Consider the following 19,536-nt stretch of genomic DNA (forward strand, 5'->3'; position numbering starts at 1 on the left):
GGACAGAGAGAAATGGAGAGAGGAGGGGAAGACAGAGAGGGGGAGAGAAAGATAGACATCTGCACACCTGTTTCACCACCTGATTCCCCTGTGGGTGGTGAGCTGGGAGCTCGAAACAGGATCCTTATGCTGGTCCTTGTGCTTCATGCCACCTGTACTTAACCCACTGCACTACCACCTGATTCCTGCATTTACTTATTATATATGATATTCTTACTATTAAGTAAGCTAGCTAAAACAAAATGTTTTATAAAAATCATAACAGGAAATAATTTTATCAATGTTGTCTAAAATAAGTTCTATTACCTGTTACCAAATAATCTATGTTTAAATGGACCAGAAAAATATACAAACCTGTGTTGTTAAGAAAAAACGCCAACTTATACAAATCTTTTCTGTCTTACTTTTTCTCTTTTTCTAACTCTTTGCTATCTGACACTTTCTCCATTCTCTGTAGGGTTGACCTTCATATCCAGTACATCACAGAGGTTTTTAGCATTGAGCCATGCTGTGGGTCCTTTCTGGGTGAGTGGCTTTGATGTGACTGTATCATTTATCTTACAAGACTTTTCATTGGATATTCAGATTTTGTTCTTGGATTAATTAACTGGTGATCCAGAGACAGGGCAGCAGGAGACTTCTTTCTCAGAAGGAAACTTCAGTGCTTGGGGAACTGAGTGGTGGACTTTGAAGGGGTGAAAACTTGGTGATTTCTTAATCTCATAAATTTAGGAAGTTGAATAATTTTTATGAAAAGAAGGCATGCTTGTTAATTAATTAATTTTTTTAAAATTTTCTAATGTAAAGAGGCTAGCTCATCTTATGGAGAGTCCAGTGGATATTATCAAAGCAAACTTCCCTGCGTTAGCTTTTTTTTGTTATTGTCTGCACAGGGAGAACAGAAATGATTTTTTTTGATACCTTAACTTTTCTCTAGGGATATAGATGAAGGACTCAGGGTAGTTAGAAAATGAATAACAATATGGGAGATATAAGTACAAAACTGTAGAGGAATCTAGAAATTTATTCATTTTCAGAAAAGTTGAAATCAATATGTTTGCATGTGAATAATCATTGTGATAATTTACACAGTACCCTTCCTGAATATGTTAAAATTCTTGCTAAAATCATTTGGTTATACCACAAATTTAATAGTTATTTGGAATGTCTAGCTTAAATCTCTCTTAAAAGTGGAGTTTGATTGTCCCTGCACTAGAGAATAAGTCAGAGTCTGTGAATAGAACAGCAATCACATATGCATTTTGCAATGTTCAAAGGCTCTTGATAAACTTTATATACTCATATTATATATATGAATATATAATGTATGAAATAGAATATTGTATCAAATACTACAGGTGGTATAAAGCTTCAATAAATTGTATACATTCACTGTATATAACAATGTATCTATACTTTATATAATCACATATAACATTATATAAATATTATGTCAGATAACAAGAAGACTAGGACTTTGATTTCTTAAATGTACACATTAAAATACACATACCTCATATAATATCTAGAATAATCTACACTATCATGTAAGGAAATATGGCAGATCATACTTGACAGAATTTAATTTTTTATTAGTGTATAAGGTGATATGAGTGGTGGCTTGTAAATTCTATCAATCTATTTGAACATTTTGTGTAAGTACTATATACATCCTTCCTATGTGTTACCTTAAATTGTTTACTAGTTATGGATTTAAATTTATCTGAACTTCACTGAAATTAGCACATTTAAAATTGATGGGGAGAGGGTGACATAACTGAGATTTCATTAACATCCTACTACTCACTTAATTGAATTCGGGCTTACACAAATGCTGTGATTTACAGGTTCTGAAAATGAGCATTTAAATTTTGTTTTTGATATGTGTGCTCTAGGTGGGACCATTCTCAGCATCTCTGGAATAGGGTTCAGCAGGTCCCCAGCTTTGTTTTGGGTGCTTGTGGGCAATCAGTCCTGTGACATCTTGAATTCAACAGAGACAAGCATCTGGTGTGAGACCTCACCAGCGCCTAATCTGCCTGGAGAGGGCGCTCTAACTGTTCCAGCCCCTATAGAGGTCTGGACTGGCAACATGCCATTCACCAAGGGGCCTTCACCAAGCCTGGTAGGGGAGGGCTTCACCTTCATCTATGAAGCGGCATCAACACCAGTGGTCACTTCCACTAGAGAAGAGATTGTGAATAACACCCTCAGGATCTATGTGGGAGGAGAAAACCTCTCCAACTCAAAGATCCTTCTGGAAGACTTAGCCTGTGATCTTGAGACACAAACTTTCAAGAGCAACACGAGCCTGTCTGTATGTTCCTTTCCTCTCCACAGCTTGGAGGCTGGCATCTACCTTCTCCGGGTATGGCAGAAGAAAATGGGGTTTGCTGACATGTCTGCGGTATTCCAACAGTTTGTGATGATGCCCCAGATAATGTCCATCTTCCCAGCACAGGGATCAGCTTGTGGTGGGATGATACTCACGGTGAAGGGTTTGGCACTGAGTTCTAGAAGGAGTTTAGTTCAGGTTGACCTGTCAGACCCTTTTATTTGTACAATTTTGAGTTTGGGGTACCATACAATTGTTTGCCAGATCAACCTCATGAGTAACCCCTTGCCTGGAACCTCCTACACCCTGAATGTTACAGTCTCGGCTAATGGACTAACCAGTGAGTGCCTGGGGAATTGCACTCTTTCCTTGCGAGAAGACTCATCTCCAATTGTGGTTGATCTGACCACAAACATCAATGAACGTATGACCACCTTGCAAATTGTGGGTCAGCAGCTAGGCACCACAGCTGATGAGCCAATAGTTTTTGTGGATGATTATCTTCCTTGCATGGTGACTTTCTTTAATGCGAGTCATGTAACATGTTGTATAAATGATTTGACCCCAGGAGTTCACTACCTCTCAGTTTTTCATCCGAGAAACGGGTATGCTTGTTTTGGCAATGTTTCCAGACGCTTCTACATTTTACCTCAAGTGCTTCATTATTTTCCCAAGAACTTCAGCGTGCATGGTGGGAGCCTCTTGACCATGGAGGGCACAGCCCTGAGAGGGCAGAACACCACAGTTGTCTATGTTGGTCAGCAGGCTTGCCTGATAGTAAACATCAGCTCTGAGCTCATCCAGTGTTCTGTTCCTGCAGGGAACGGCTCCGTTGCCTTGGCCATAGAAATAGATGGACTTTCATACCATTGGGGAGTCATTGTTTACAGCTGTGATTTCACCCCTAAGCTTCTCTCTTTTTCTCAGACTGATAATGTCCTAAACTTTGCTGTGGTTCAGATCTCAGGAGCTGCAAATATTGACATTTTTATTGGGACGTCACCTTGTGCTGGTGTCACTGGCAACCAGTCCATGCTTTGGTGTGTGCTGCCATCCCTGCCTGCTGGCGAGTACCAAGTTAGGGCTTATGACTGCTGGAGAGGGTGGGCCTCATCTGCCCTGGTGTTCACATCAAGAGTCATTATTACTGCAGTCACTGAGAATTTTGGTAAGTAAGAAAGTGAAGCATAGCATTTCTTTTCTCTCTCTCTCTCTCTTTCTTTCTTTCTTTCTATTTTTCCCTCCCTCCCTCCCTTCCTTCCTTCCTTCTTTCATTCCTTCCTTTTTTTTTTTTTTTATACCTCCAGGTTTCTTGCTGGAGTTTGGTGCCAACACTACAAATCCACTGCTCCTGTAGGCTATTTTTTTCTTTTTTCTTTTTTTTATTGGACAGAGAGAAATTGAGAGGGGAGGGCAAGATAGACAAATAGATACCTGCAGAGCTGCTTCACAGATTATGAACCTAATCTGCAGATGGGGAGCCAGAGGCTTGAACTGGGATCCTTGGGTGTGTCTTTGCGTTTTCTAATATGTGTGTTTATCTCAGTGTGTTATTGCTGCCCCCCCCCCCGCATAGCCTTTCTTTTTTTTAAAAAAAATTTTTATTTATAAAAAGGAAACATTGACAAAACCACAGGATAAGATGGGTACAACTTCGCACAATTCCCACCACCAGACCTCCGTATCCCATCCCTTCCCCTGATAGTTTTCCTATTCTTTATCTCTCTGGGAGTATGGACCTAGGCTATTATTGTCATGTTTCATTTATGAGTTTATTTTTATATAGGATAAATTATTTCTATTCTCTGGGTATTGATTTTATTTTGATGTACTAACCTCATTTCATTAGATTTAAATTAAAGAATACCATTGGGAGCTGGGCAGTAGCGTAGGGGGTTAAACGCAGGTGGTGCCAAGTGCAAGGACTGTAAGGATCTCGGTTCGAGCCTCCAGCTCCCCACCTGCAGGGGAGTTGCTTTACAGGCGGTGAAGCAGGTCTGCAGTTGTCTATCCTTCTCTCCCTCTCTGTCTTCCCCTCCTCTCTCCATTTCTCTCTGTCCTATCCAACAATGATGACAACAATATCTACAACAATAAAACAATAAGGGCAACAAAAGGGAAAATAAATAGATATAAAGAAAAGAATACCATCATAAAAACTCTTGGCTTTTAAATAATTTTATTGAGGAATTAATGACTTACAGTACAGTTGTTGACACATGGGTAAAATTTCTCATCTCATTATGATATGTGTCTACAGTCTACACCATCATGTGCCAGGACCCCACAATTCCCCCCACAGTCCCTTTTTTGCTCTCATTTCCCAGAGTCCTTTGCATTGATAAAATACATCAAGCCCAATTCAAGTTTGATTTTGTGTTTTTTCTTTCTGTTATTATTTTTAAGTTCTGCCTATGGGTGAGGCCATCCCATGTTACACTTCTATTGGTATTATTTATCTCAATTAATATGATTTTCTTAAGTTCCATCCAAGAGGAAGTGAAGAAAATGATTCGTAACTTTTAATAGCTGAGTAAATATTCCATTGTATATATACCACAGCTGTCTTAGGTATTATGAACCTAGGCATACTTAGATCTCTTTGGGTGGTTGTATTGGTTCCACTTATTATTTATTTATTTATTTATTTATTTATTTATTTATTTATTTATTTATGTACTTTTGCCTCCAGGGTTATTTCTGGGGCTCAGTGCCAGCACTATGAATCCACTGCTCCTGGAGGCTATTTTTCTCATTTTGTTGCCTTTGTTATTGTTGTTATAACTGTTGTTGGAGGATAGGACAGGGAGAAATCGAGAGAGGAGGAAAGACAGAGAGGAGGAGAGAAAGACACCTGCAGACCTGCTTCACCACTTGTGAAGCGACCCCCCTGCAGATGGGGGCTGAGCCCTCGAACCGGAATTCTTATGCTGGTCTGTGTGATTTGTGCCATGTGTGCTTAACCCGCTGCACTACTGCCCACCGCCCTATTACTATTATTTTTAACAGAGCACTTCTCAGCTCTGGCTAATGGTGGTGTCAGGGACTTTCACATATCTGAAAGTCCTGGTGATACTTTATATTGATTCTCAAACTGTAGCAACAAGTATTGTCTGTTAAGAATTGCTAACGTAAGCCTTTTTACATCATTATGCTTAGGTTGGGGGGAGAGAGTGTCTTGTAGACATTCCTAATGGTAAGATGAGAGGTTGTACTTATGTGTCAGTAATTATATTGTAAACTGTTAACCTCTCAGTAAGGTGGGATAAAAAATAGAATTGTTAATTTTTTTCCTTTTGTACCATCTCTGGAGATTCACTGATCTTGGCTGGCTTTTTCCAAAGAGGAAGAGTGAGAGAGATACTGAGAAAAAGAGACAGAAGCTATAGCACCAAGACTAGTTCAGAGGGAACCAGGCTTTCACCCAGGTGATGCACATGGGAAAGCAGTGTACTATTCAAGTGAGCTATTTTGGCAGCTTAATAATTGTCAGTTTTTATCCATTTTTACATAGGCACTCTCATACAATGCTGGTAGAACTGTAACCTAATCTACCTTTAGTTTGGAGATACATTTGCAGTAGCCATCCAAATTACAGGTTTACTCTTATTTGGACCTAGCAAGCTAACTTCTAGCAATTTGCAACAGATTTACTAATCAAAATACACAGGAAGTTCATTGATGATCCATGAGTTATAGAGAAGAAATAATGACCTAACAGCCAACAGGAACATTTCTGAATGTATTATAGCATAATCAAGTGGCAGAGTGTGATGCAGTGCTAAGTTTTCTTTTAGAACATTAAGAGCGATGCCACTTTGCTTTTGTGAAAGGTCTATACTAGTGGCTGTCTTCACTAACCAAGGAATCCTAGGAAGATTTTGTTTTCACAACTAAAGATACAATGTAAGAAGAGTTTATTTGAAACAACTGTTTTATAGGCAGCAAAATGGCACTACCAGACTCCCTCCCTGGAAATACTTTATGCAAGTTGTGTACTTAGCACTTTGTTTCTGCTCTTACTACTTGTTTGCTCAGATTTAACTGCTATTTGGTGTGATTTAGTAGTTTTCTTTTGGGGGAAGGGGAGGTAGGGGTCAGGGATCACTAAAACATTTTCAATATAGCTGAACTAACTCTTCACTTTATACCATTTTGATTTATAGAAGTTTTCATAAGAGTACTTAGCTTTCATATAGCAGGGGAAACCTGTAGTTCTTAATATAATATACTGAGTCTACATATATATTTAGCAAATGTCTATGTATATCTTTACTTAAGAAAACAAGTTATATTATTATAATGATCTGTGTAAAAATAAGCAGACACCCTTGCCACAGGAAGATAAGGAACTAAATACATGACAATTGTCTTGCAATATTTCCACCAGTGAAGTGATTTATAAAAAAAAAAATGCACTTACAAAATTCTGAAAGGATTTATAAGAAACTCTATAGTTACTCCTGGAGAGAAGAATAGGTGATTTGGAACAAATTTTCACTTTCATTTTAATGTTTTTGCATACAGAGATTAAGAACTACAAGTCAACATTACTTGTCTATATAAAAGCCTTTCCTTTGAAAGTAATGGTTGAATATGATTGGGATCTGACAGGACAAATCCTAGGCCCTGATACTGAGAATCTACATGGACTTTAAAGGGTATACGAAGAATGATGGGAAAGAAGAAAGCATTGGATGTGCATTTTAATTTAAGAAAGGGTTTACTTTCTCCTATGGTCATGAATGTGTAACTCTGTTTTAAAGGCAGCCTGGGTGGAAAGCTTGTGCATGTGTTTGGAGCAGGATTTTCTCCAGGGAACATCTCAGCTGCTGTGTGTGGTGCTCCTTGTCACGTCCTGGCTAATGCTTCAGTATCAGCTTTCAGTTGCTTGGTTCTGCCCTTGGATGGTAAGTCAAAATACTGTGTATTTCTTCAAGTCTAAATATGACAGAGGCAGGTTTTGATGAACTTATTTTTTTTGTAATTGATGTTCTGCTGGCCCCTAATTTTTTTACATGCTCTGTGAGAAAGAAAATACTACTCCCCATCTAACATGGTAATAGAGTCAGGGACATTCTATTAAAATCATTCCTAATGACTTTTGTCATATGAATTTGATTCAAGTGAAATGAACAACAAAATTAACCAGTTTTTTTTTGTTTATTTTTTTTGTTTTTGCCTCCAGGGTTATCACTGGGGCTTCGAATCCACTACTCCTGGAGGCCATTTTTTCCCATTTTAAAAAAGTTAATCTTTATCTGTTGGATAGAGACAGTCAGAAATTGAGAGGGAAGGGGATGATAGAGAGGGAGAGAGACAAAGAGACACCTGCAGTACTGCTTCACCACTTGTGAAGCTTTCCCCCTGCAGGTGAGGATCAGGGGCTCGAATCTGGGTTCTTGCACACTGTAACATGTGCGCTCAACCAGGTAGCCACCACCTGGTCCCTTTTTTCCATTTTTTGTTGCCCTTGTTGTCATTATTGTTATTGTTGCCATTGCTGCTGTTGTTGGATAGGACAGAGAGAAATTGAGAGAGGAGAGGAAACAAAAAGGGGGGAGAGAAAGATAGACCTGCTTCACCATCTGTGAAGTGACCCCCTTGCAGGTGGGGAGCCCGGGGCCCAAATCCCTGCGCTGGTCCTTGCACTTCGTGCCTCGTGCACTTAACCTGCTGGGCTACCACCAGGCCCCCACTAACTGTGTTCTTGACTGCAGCCATATAATGGAGAAAGTAGTTCTTAGTTCTGAATAGTTGTTTTCAGTGACAGCCTAGTCACTGTGGAGAAATCAGTCTTTTGTTGTTATTCTGAAGTGAGGCTGTTGAAGACATCTACTTGCTGGAGGTACTGGTTCAGGAATTCTTAGAACATCAAGCTAGAATCTCTTGCATATTGACCAAGTGTGCTCAGTTCTAGAATTCTTATTACAGGTAAAATAGCCATCTATTAGTATTTTTCTCTTATTCTATGATAATAAGACAATTGCCTACTTTCTTACTGGAATACTCTGGTCTTTCATTGGTTTAAGCCTTGTAGCCATTCTGTAAGTATGGTTTAGAGAACCCATTTCTTTATGGAGTAAAAAAGCTAGAGAACAAGGAACTTTTGATATTACCACAATGGGGGATTACTCACTGAGTTTCAGGGGTGAAAAAGTGTTAAGGAAGAAATTACTGTTACTATAGGGTCAGTTCAGCTAGATGATTCTCCTATTTACCTTATTTGCATAATCAGAGATCTTTTATTTGTATACTTACAAATCATTTATTGCCTGGGGGACCAGGTGCTGGCATACCTGGTTAAGCACACACATTACAATGCACAAAGACTCAGACATGGACTATTGTTCCCCTTGCAGAGAGAAAGTTCAGGAGTGGTGAAGCAGGGTTGCATCTCTCTCTATCCCCCTTTTCTCTAAATTTCTCTTTGTCTCTATTCAATAATAAATAAAATATTAGAAATTAAAGACTTTCTAAAATATTTATAAAAGGGAAACTATTGCCTATATTTATCCTCCTTTTCCATTTCTTTTTTTTCTTCCTTCCTTCCTTCCTTCCTTCCTTCCTTCCTTCCTTCCTTCCTTCCTTCTTTCCTTCCTTCCTTCCTTCCTTCCTTCCTTCCTTCCTTCCTCCCTCCCTTCCTTCCTTCCTTCCTTCCTTCCTTCCTTCCTTCCTTCCTTGGAATACTCTTATACTGCTTTGCTTTGTCTTATGGTGGTAGCTGGGGATTGAAGCTGGAGCCTCTGAGTAAAAGAAGAAGCTATTTTTGTTTTTAAATACTAGAGACTGACTATCCTATTGTCATCATTATAGAAGACTCATGATAGGAAATAAAGTACAGTAGAAGATTTGAGTTTATTTATTTATTCAACCAGCCCACCACTCAGTTCTGGTATATGGGGGTATAGGGAATCAAATCTGTGGCATTTTGTATGCAAACCTCATGCACTGTTCCATGGCCCTAAATTTAAATCTTTATTTCATTTTCCATTCTACTTCTGTGTATAGTGCAATGATGGCAGAGAGTAATGTAAAATTAACACTTGGAGATAAAGCACATAGAAATGAAGAAGAACTGTGGATACAGTTCAGCTGTAAAGCACAAGACTTACAAGCCTGAAGGCCCAGGTTCAATCCCTGGCATCACAAGTAATATTCCCCTCTTATTACACACACACACACACACACACACACACACACACACACACACACACAATTTCTCTTTCTCACTCATTAAAAGAAAAAAGTAAAACCTTAAAAGAAATAGTGATGAAACTGGAAATAGAAAACCAAGACTTACATTTCCTGGCTAGGTATAACTACTGAATAATACTGCTATCTATTTTTAAAAAGATTTTAATACACATATGAATACTATAATTAAATTAGTTGCTTTTAAAAGCTCCTTGGTATTTTATTAAAGACACATAATTCTAAATATTTTTTTAAAAATTCTATAAATTTTTTTAAAGACACATAATTCAAAATAAAAACCAGTGAGCTTTCATTATTCAGGTAAATTATAATATTGGAAATTTAATTACTCATATGAGGCTAATAATAAACATTTTATATTTTAATAGAATTTGATTAAGCTTTAGAAAAAGGACTTACCAAAAAAAAAAAAATTCCTTTAGAGGAAAATTTGAGTTGGATGCTGTAACTCTGACTTTTGCCATTAGGTGTCACCAAACACTCATTGATTGTGTGTAAGCCATTCATTTACTCTGGTGGAGTGGATGATTTGACTAATTTCCCTATTTCATAAAAACATTTTAGTTTAATTGAAGTTTAAAATTGAATTTAAAATTGAATTTCTCTTACACCACAGCACCTAAACTTCCCCAAAGGTCATAGTACTCCCAACAGTTGTGTCCAGAGCTCAAACCTGAGCCACCCGCCCCAAAATATTATCACCCCCCCTTTTTTGCCACCAGGGTTATCACTGGGGCTCAGTTTTCACCAACTTTTAATTATAGTGTCTGAATATGGAGGGAAAAAAACAAAAATGAACTTCATTTTTCATTTGTTCAGTACTTAGTATCCAGAATAGGAAAGATTCTAGCAATCCCTGAAGCTGATATAATTATTTCAGATAAATAATTATAGGTTTTCCCCATAGGAAGTAGGTCTTTATAGAGGACATGAAAGGGTCAAAGGAGTTGGCCTTACAGATTATTGGAAACCACTGATCATTTCCCTAGTTTCTGATAGGATTACATGTGAGTGAGAATTTACTGAAAAAGCCCCCTATATTTTAAAAGATCTTTTGGGGGTTCCAGAAGATTGCTCACCTGTTAGGGTATATATCTTGCTTTGTATCTGCCCAGGTTCATGTCTTGCATGAGACAGGAGGTGCTATCTCACATAGGGTGAGGGGTTGCAGTACTGTGGTGTCTTACTTCTCTCTGTATCAATCTGTCTGTCTGTCTGCCTCCCTTCTTGCCTGCCTGACTGCCTACTTGCCTGCCTGCCTGCCTACCTATCTACATCTAAAATAAAGAATGCAAATTCTCTCCAGGGAGTGAGAGATTCATGCATGTGATAGATCCTGGAATCACAAAAAAGTTAATTAAATTACTTAATGAGAGACAGGGTGGTGGGGGGAGGATTCCACAGTGTGGTGGGGGACTAGCCTCAAACCTGGGTCCTGGACATGGCAAAGCAGCATATTATGTAAGTGAGATATTTGATTCACTCCCCAAAAGTTTTTATTTATTTATTTATTTTAGAGGATAAACTTTATGGCACTTATCAGTATTTTCCAGTTGCCATTTTCAGAGAAATCCATCCTCTTAATTAACTGACACTCTCCCATGCTGTTTCTTTCAACCATAATTATTTGATAATTCTTCAGTAAGCTGAATAATTTCAATCCTTTCAACCCAGTTCTCAATGACTTTTTTACAGAGAATTATCCTTTAACTAAGGTTTACTGAGAATATAATGCCATTGTTATTATTGCTACTAGAGCAGTAAAACTAGCATCACTGGACTGTTGTTGAGAAACACAAATTCTTGGGTCATGTTCAGTCAGAAACTTTCTTATAGGCTGGGCACTGCTGCACCCAAATGAATACTCAAGGACCAGATTCAAACCTCAGGACCCCACCTGTAGAAGGGAAGGTTAACAAGTGGTGAATCAATGCTTCAGATATCACTCTCTCCTTTTAAAATTTTTTTGTATTATATTAATTTATTTATTGTATAGAGACAGCCAGAAATCAAGAGGGAAGGGGGAGATAGAGAGGGAGAATGACAGAGAGACACCAGCAGCACTGCTTCACCATTTGAAAATCTTTCCCTCTGCAGGTTGGGACTAGGGACTCAAACCTGGGTCCTTGCATATTGTAACATGTATGCTCAAATAGGTGTGCCACCACCTGGCCCCAGTATCTCTCTCTCTCTCTCTACTACTCTATCCAACTCCATTCCTCTGTGTCTCTTATTTAAAAAAAAAAGGAGAAAAGAAAGAAAAGAAAAAGAAACTTTTCTACAACTTAACATTTTGATATCCTCTTCTGAGCCCTCTGATTTAGTTTGAAGGTGCAGTCTATGCAGTTCCTCTGTACAAGCAAATTCTGCTTATATTGGGTAATATCATGAGAGGCCTGCAGATATTCTGGTCCTGTTTTTGTTTTTAAAATTGCCCTACTTGCCTGCTGGTTTATAATCTTTCTACATTTACTATTTTTCCAAGGTGTTTTTATTTTCTTGCTAGCATTACTGTGCACAGCCGGCTTTTCCTCATCTTATATTTATGTAATCTATTTTATTTTTTTCATCTGTGGTTTACTGCCCTGCTATTTTAATTTGGTCTTTTGTTTGTTTCTGTTAACTTTTCTAATTTACCAAGGTCACTTTGATTCTGACTCTTATTTTGCATTTTAATTTTTACTTTGACTTTGCACAATAAAGAGAGTAGTGTTTCACATTCTAGGCAATGGGTGATGGTTGAGAACTCAAACTTCGCTAATTATTGTTTTGCTTGTTTCAAAGTCATAGTGCTGAGGTGTTTTATTTCTGTTGTATGTGTGTAATTAAAAAAACCTGTTATCTTTATTTATGTATTATATAGAGACAGCCAGAAATCAAGTGAGAACAAGGTGATAGAGAGGGAGAGAGACACCTGCAGCACTGCTTCACAACTTGTAAAGCTTTCCCCTTGGGGGGCTGGGGGCTTGAACCTGGCTTGAGCATTGTAACATGTGCTCTCAACCAGGTGTGCCTCCCCCTGTATAACTTTTTATTAGTGATTTAATATTGCTTCACAAGATGATGAGATAACAGGGGTATACTTCCACACTGTTCCCACCACCAGAGTTCTGTGTCCCCACTCTCTCCATTGGAAACTGTAGCAATTCTCCCAAGGTCTCAGATATGGATTGACTATTATTTCTATATCTATCTGTCTATCTATCTATCTATCTATCTATCTATCTATCTATCTATATTTGCCTATATATTTTATGGTCTTTTCTTCTCTTCCTGTCACATTCTGAATGTCTTACTTTTTTTCCTTTTCTCTCTTTTGGTCTTCAGAGTCCTCTAGTCATCTTCCCCTAACATTGCTCCCCCTCAGGGAGTATAGAATTATTTTGGGGTGCAGAAGGTGGGAGTTCTAGCTTCTGTAATTTCTTCTCTGCTAGACATGGGCATTGGCAAGTGGATCTATAACCCCAGCCTGTTTCTGTCTTTCCCTAGTGGGGTAGGGCTCTGGGGAGGTGAGCTTCCCGAATACACTGGTGAGGTTGAGTGCTCAGGGGAGTCGGAATGGAATCATAGTACCATCTGCAACTTGGTGTCTGAAAGGTGGTGAGATATAAAGCAATACAAAACAATAAAATTAAACAGACTACAGGAACCAAAAAATAAGAATAGAACAAATGAGAATAGGGATCTTAGGGTGGAGAGAGGCTAGGAAGTCATTATAGGTAAATTCCTAGGGGCCCATGACTTTAATAAGTTTTGCTTGAGCTTGTTAGCTAACATTCAAGTGGACTAAGAATATTGTCTGGGGTTAGAGTCAGAATTGAGAACAGGGCTAGAAAGGTGGATTAGGGCAAAGGATAGCTCCCAGATGTGAAGAAAGTATATAAACACACTTAACTATTTACCCCGTTGATAGACCCAGGTCTCGTATATATTCACATTGAGTACAGAAGTCTGTGTAACCTTTGAGTCCCTGTCAGTCTAAGTTCACCTTCCATGGTCACAGCTAGGAACATTCTAGGCTGTACTCATTCCAGGACCCGTCTTCCTCGAGTGGCAGAGTAGAGTGACACAACCTCCTTTCGGAGAGTGGAGAAATCCTACCATTGCTGCTTTATATTGAGGGCAAGGTCCTGGAGAGGCCCACAAGAGGATTTATATTGAGGTTCCTGATTGAAGTGACCAGTGCTGGTGAAGAGAGTGATCTACTAGAGGTTTAGGCCCATCATATTTATGTAAGAATCCAAGGATTCCTTGATTAGGTCCCATAAGATGGGCTCACCTGGTATTGACCAGAAAGGCCATCATTTATTGAGCCAGTCTCTTGCCCCTTTTACCTTTTATATTCCTTTTTCTTCCTTCCTCCCTTCCTCCCTCCCTCCCTCCCTCCCTTCCTTCCTTCCTTCCTTCCTTCTTTCCTTCCTTCCTTCCTTCTTCTTTTTAAAATTTTTTATCTGAGATGTTTACACCTTCTCCCAATTGTTAAAGCATTGAGTGTCTTTTGTTGTATCCAAACTGGTATGAGGTTTGTGGGGTATGGCCTCAAATTAGTGGGGGGAGGATAACTATCTATTGCCTTCTTAAACTCTAACACTGCAAAGATCCTACCCCATCCTCCTTGAAATCTTTGTTTCTCCCAGTCCTGGAACCTCTGGGACTTTATTTTCTTTTCTTGATGCCTCTCCTCTTGATCCCTTTCCCTGTTATACTGCCTCTGCTGACCTCAACTAAATCAATGTGGCCAGTGCCACCATGCTGTATTATGCTATACTTCCACAGCCGTTTTGCTTTGGATCATACCCAGAGACACCAATTCTGAGACGTCAACCTTCCAACTCTAGTAATCTGGTGTTAATATGTTTTCTTTTCATCAGAGGGGCAGGGACAGTCAAAGGTTGAATTCTAAAACAATTATTTTACTGATTTTGGTGTCATCTGTGGTTATTTTTCCTTGGACATGCACTCCTCCTCCTCCTCCTCCTCCTCCTCCTCCTCCTCCACCTTCTTCTTCTCCTTCTCCTTCTCCTTCTCCTTCTCCTTCTCCTTCTCCTTCTCCTTCTCCTTCTCCTTCTCCTTCTCCTTCTTCTTCTTCTTCTTCTTCTTCTTCTTCTTCTTCTTCTTTCTTGTGCTGGGTTGCTAAAACATCTCAATAGGTAAAAACAATTCTCTGCATTTATAAAACCAGTTAAGATTTTTGATCTTCCAGATTTTTTTTTTGTGCTTATGCTTTGAGTTACTCCAAATGACTTAAAAAATGGGAAACTCAACTTTTTCATGAATGTTGCAGTGTTTAAGGTTAGATAGCTATCTGGTGACAGAGAATTGGATAAAATTAGTGGATTCTGATCCCCAGGCCCCAACACTGTTCATAACTTACATTGTTAATTTGCATCTACCTAATAACCCACAATGTATATATTACTTGAAATGTATTGGCTCTATATTTGCCATACAATTTATTGTTGGGCAAGGTCTTGCGTTTGTCATGCTGTTTAATTGTGATAATTAATTGGAACACATTCACAGGGAACCTACAGTTGTCATTGCTTTGGAATTTATTTATGTATTTATTTAATATTTATTTATTATTGGATAGAGACAAAGAGAAATTGAGAGAGGAGGGGGAGATAGAAAGGGAGAAAGAAAGACAGATACCTCCAGCCCTGCTTCACCACTTGCAAAGCTTTCTCCCTGCAGGTGGGAACCAGGGGCTTGAATCCAGGTCCTTGTTCACTATAATGTGAGCACGTAACCAGGTGTGCCACTACCTGGCCCCAGCAGTAGCATTTATATGTGACTGAATGACCACTGTGTTAAGCTGTACTTCTCTCATGTACTGCATGCACATTGTGCTGCAGGCAGGTCAGCTTACAGCCACATCCACAGATCTTGGCTACATTGCTAGCTTATTTACATGGAGAGGGTAGTTACAAAAGTAAAAGTTTTGAGAATTTTCACTGAGGTTTTTTTTTATTATTATTATTGCTTTTTGCAATATAAAGGGACTCCTATTTGTTGTTGTTATTATTATTGTTATTTTTTAACCAGAGCACTGCTCAACTCTGGCTTATGGTGGTACAGGGGATTGAATCTGGGACTTTGGAGCCTCAGGTATGAGAGTCTCTGTATAACCAATATGCGATCTATCTCCACTCTTACTTATTATTATTGTTTTTAAAAAAATTATTGAGGGGGTTAATGCAGTGCAATCATAGACACATGTATACAATTTCATTATGTACCAGACCCACAAAGTTTTATTCCTTTCCTCCTTCCCCCTCCTTCCCCCTCCTTCCCCAAAGTCCTTTGCTTTGGTGCAATATACCATTTCCAGTCCGTGTTTTACTTTGTGCTCTCCCTCCTTGTTCCCTACTTTATTAAGTCTTGATAATAAGTGAGATGATTTGATATTCATTCTTGTCTTTTTGGCTTATCTCACTCAACATGATGTTCTCAAGTTTTATCCAGGAGGAAACAAAGGAGACAACTTCATTATTTTTAATGGCTGAGTAGTATTCCATCTTGTATATACATCACAAATTTTTTTAGCCACTCATCTGATGTTGTACATTTGGATTGCTTCAAAGTTCTGGCAGTTACAAACTATGCTTCCATGAATATAGGTATACATAGATCTCTTCTGATAGATGTTTCTGTTTTCTTTGGATAAATCTCCAGTAGAAGAATTGCTGGGTTATAGGGTAGGTCTATGTCTAGTGTCCTGATACATTTCCAGATTACTTTCCACAATGGTTGGACCATTTTTTGCTCTCACCAGCAGTGCAGAAGTATCTCTTTTTCTCCACATCTTCTCCAGCATTTGTTATCTCTATCCTTTTTGGCATAGGGCATTCTTACCAGTGTAAAGTGGTATCTCATTATTGTCTTATGTTTTTTTAAAAAATATTTTAATGAAAGAGATACTAAAAGAGATAGTCAGAAAAACAGAGATAGGAGCCACAGCACTACTCAACTCTGGCTTATGGTGGTACTGGGGATTGAACCTGAGAGTTTAGAGTCCCATACATGAAAATCTTTTGTTCTAAACATTATGATATCTTTTCAAACCTTCATTAAAGGTTTTCCTGCTGAGCTGGTCCAAAAATCGTCTCAGCAGGGTTGTATTCATCTTGTTAAAGAGTATTTTCAGTGTGCCTTATGGGACTTTTTTTATTCAGTGTATTAGGGCCAAAAGGCTTCTAATGATTGCTTTTTAGGGTTGGGTGTTGGCCTCATAACGGAGGCACTGGAGTGCCCCGGATTCAAAGAGAGCATCCAAGAATACAGGCAGACTGTGCAGCACAGTTCCACCCCTGCAGAGAAAAGAAGCCAGTACCCAGAAGTGATCTTCCTTGGAACAGGGTCTGCCATCCCAATGAAGATTCGAAACATCAGCGCCATGCTTGTCAGCATAAGCCCTGTCAAGTCCCTGCTCCTGTACTGTGGCGAGGGCTCCTTTGGGCAGCTGTGCCATCACTACGGGGATGAAGTGGACAGGGTCCTGGGCAGCCTTGCAGCTGTGTTTGTGTCCCACATTATGCAGACCACCACACAGGCTTGATACATATCCTGCTGGAGAGAGCGAGCTTTGGCAACTCTAGAAAAGCCATTCCACCCTTTGCTAATGGTGGCTCCCAAGCAGTTCAGAGCCTGGATTCACCAGTACCACAACCAGTGCCAGCAGATTCGGCATCACATGAGTATGATTCCTGCCAGATGCCTTCAGAAGGGAGCTGAGGGCGCCAGTCCTGAAGATGAAAGGTTGATACGTTTGTTGTTGGGAAGTTGTGATTTGGAGGAGTTTCAGACCTGCCTGGTCCGGCATTGTAAGCATGCTTTTGGCTGTGCGCTAGTCCACACCTCCGGCTGAAAAGTAGTTTACTCTGGGGACACCATACCCTGTGAAGCTCTGGTCCAGATGGGGAAAGATGCCACCCTCCTGATATAGGAAGCTACATTGGAAGACAGCCTGGAAAGGGAGGCTTTGGAAAAGACACACAGCACGACCTCACAGGCGATTGGTGTGGGGATGCAGATGAATGCCGAGTTCATTATGCTGAACCACTTCAGCCAGCGCTATGCCAAGATCCTCCTCTTCAGCCCTGACTTCAATGATAAAGTTGGAATCGTCTTCGATCACATAAAGGTCTGCTTTGGAGACTTCCCAACTGTGCCCAAGCTGAAAGCCCCACTCCAAGCCCTGTTTGCTAAGGATATCAAGGAGATGGAGGAGTGCAGGGGGAAGCGAGAGATGCGGCTGGTGCGGGAGGCCTTCCACGCCATCGAACAGGCTGGGACACCTGAGGACAGCAAGCCCTAGCAGAAATGAGACCCCAGGGCAGAGTATCACAGCCCACAGAGCAAGAAGGTCAGGGCATAGTGACGATCCCAGAGTGACCTTGCCCTGTGCAGGCTTGTGGCTCCTGTCCCAACTCACAGGTACCCTGTCTGTCTGTTCTCCTTGCTTGTAGATTATCAGAAGTATGTGTGTGCATGTGTGGATTTGGGCCTTGGCTCAGGCTTCCTGTTAAGGACTGACCTTCTAGACTGGTGGTTGGCACGATCGTGAGACAGGACACTGCCAAACAGAAGATGACACACCGCCACAGGTTAAATTTATTTTAGGAAGTCATGGAAAAACAAGGTGTACCCGCACTTGTTCTAGCCAAGTTATTCCCTATGGATACCAGCGGGAGGTCAAATCAGGGAACGTTGGGTTGTACACACAGAAGTCTAAGGCTACAAGGCTGAAGGAATAGTATTTCCAGGAACACAGATTGCAATAAAGGTTCCGTTTGGGATGTGAGTGCTTTGCTTCGTCACATTGTCACCCCCAAACAGCTATTTTTAACTGTGGGTGACATCAGCTGCTTGGTGTGCCCTGGAGGCCAGCTCAGAGCGGCAAGGACCTTTGGAGTCCGACGCCCCCACCCCCACTAACCACAGCAACTTAGTTTTCTGCCAGAAGCCAACTTGTGCAGGTTCACGACAGTGATGTAGCCTCACACACTAGAGAATCCGGCTGGTCTGCCACAGGGCTGCCAGGAAACTTCACAAGTCTTCCCAGTCTTCTGCTTGGCCAGTAGATACTGCTCTTCATTGCCCACAGTGAGAACCAGAATTAGTCACTGCCCTTAAAGGCAATGGAGAAAAGACCACATCTGACTGGTTCCCTCACTAACACCACAGAGGCTAGTGCTTGGAAACCGAGTTATCAAAGAATGAATCTAGTATTAACAGGGTGTTCTTCCTCTCCCCAGACAGTCACAGAGACTTAAAGATACACAGACAAGGAACTTGGCCCCGCCCCCCCAGGGATCCTGTCTTCCTCCCAGGGAAACAGAGATTAACTCCCTTATTTCCATAGGTTCATTGTTAAAAGAAGAAAGTAGACCATGCTCAGGGATAATAAATCTATTTTAATAACATGAAAAAAAAATGGTGAATTTACCTTCTTTACCCCATCGTGGATGGAGCTTGAAGAAATTATGTTAACTGAGATAGTCAGAAACAAAATGATGAATATGGGATGATCTCACTCATAAAGAGAAGTTGAAAAACAAGATCAGAAGGGAGAACACTAAACAGAACTTGGACTGGAGTTGGGGTATTGCACCAAAGTAAAAGACTCTGGGGCGATGGGGGGCAGGGTTCAGGTCCTGGAGCATGATGGCAGAAGTGACCTAGTGGTTGTATTGTTATATGGAAATGTTATGCATGTACAAACTATTGCATTTCACTGTTGACTGTAAACCATTAATCTCCCAATAAAGAAATATAAATAAAGACAAAAAGGAAACTTTTTCTTTAAAAAAATAATAATCATACATTAATAGCATTAGTATTTAAAACACATAAAGTAATAGATCAATAAGTAAAAAGATGAATGTTCCAACTGAAAATGGGAAAATGACAGAAACTTTGATTTTATATAAGAGGAAACTCAAGTTTTTTTAAATAAACATACAAAATCACTTTACCTAAAA

The 19,536-nt window shown here is 39.9% G+C and overlaps 1 protein-coding gene and 1 pseudogene across 8 annotated transcripts in view; both read left to right on the forward strand.

Annotated features, from left to right (window-relative positions):
- The window catches only part of PKHD1 (PKHD1 ciliary IPT domain containing fibrocystin/polyductin), a 617,401-nt gene that overhangs the window by 103,871 nt on the left and 493,994 nt on the right, over nt 1–19,536 (forward strand). For 7 of the 8 annotated variants that reach the window (XM_007516520.3, XM_060190048.1, XM_060190049.1 and 4 more), the window contains 3 exons: nt 458–525; nt 1,896–3,503; nt 7,102–7,245. In XM_007516520.3, coding sequence (XP_007516582.1) covers nt 458–525; nt 1,896–3,503; nt 7,102–7,245 — 1,820 coding nt within the window. The remainder of the gene's footprint in view (nt 1–457; nt 526–1,895; nt 3,504–7,101; nt 7,246–19,536) is intronic. The other variant, XM_060190051.1, reaches the window with a different exon arrangement.
- LOC132538183 (zinc phosphodiesterase ELAC protein 2-like) lies at nt 9,354–18,142 on the forward strand (annotated as a pseudogene).

This window comes from Erinaceus europaeus, chromosome 4, assembly GCF_950295315.1.
Source record: "Erinaceus europaeus chromosome 4, mEriEur2.1, whole genome shotgun sequence".
In the NCBI taxonomy this organism is placed as follows: Eukaryota; Metazoa; Chordata; class Mammalia; order Eulipotyphla; family Erinaceidae; genus Erinaceus; species Erinaceus europaeus.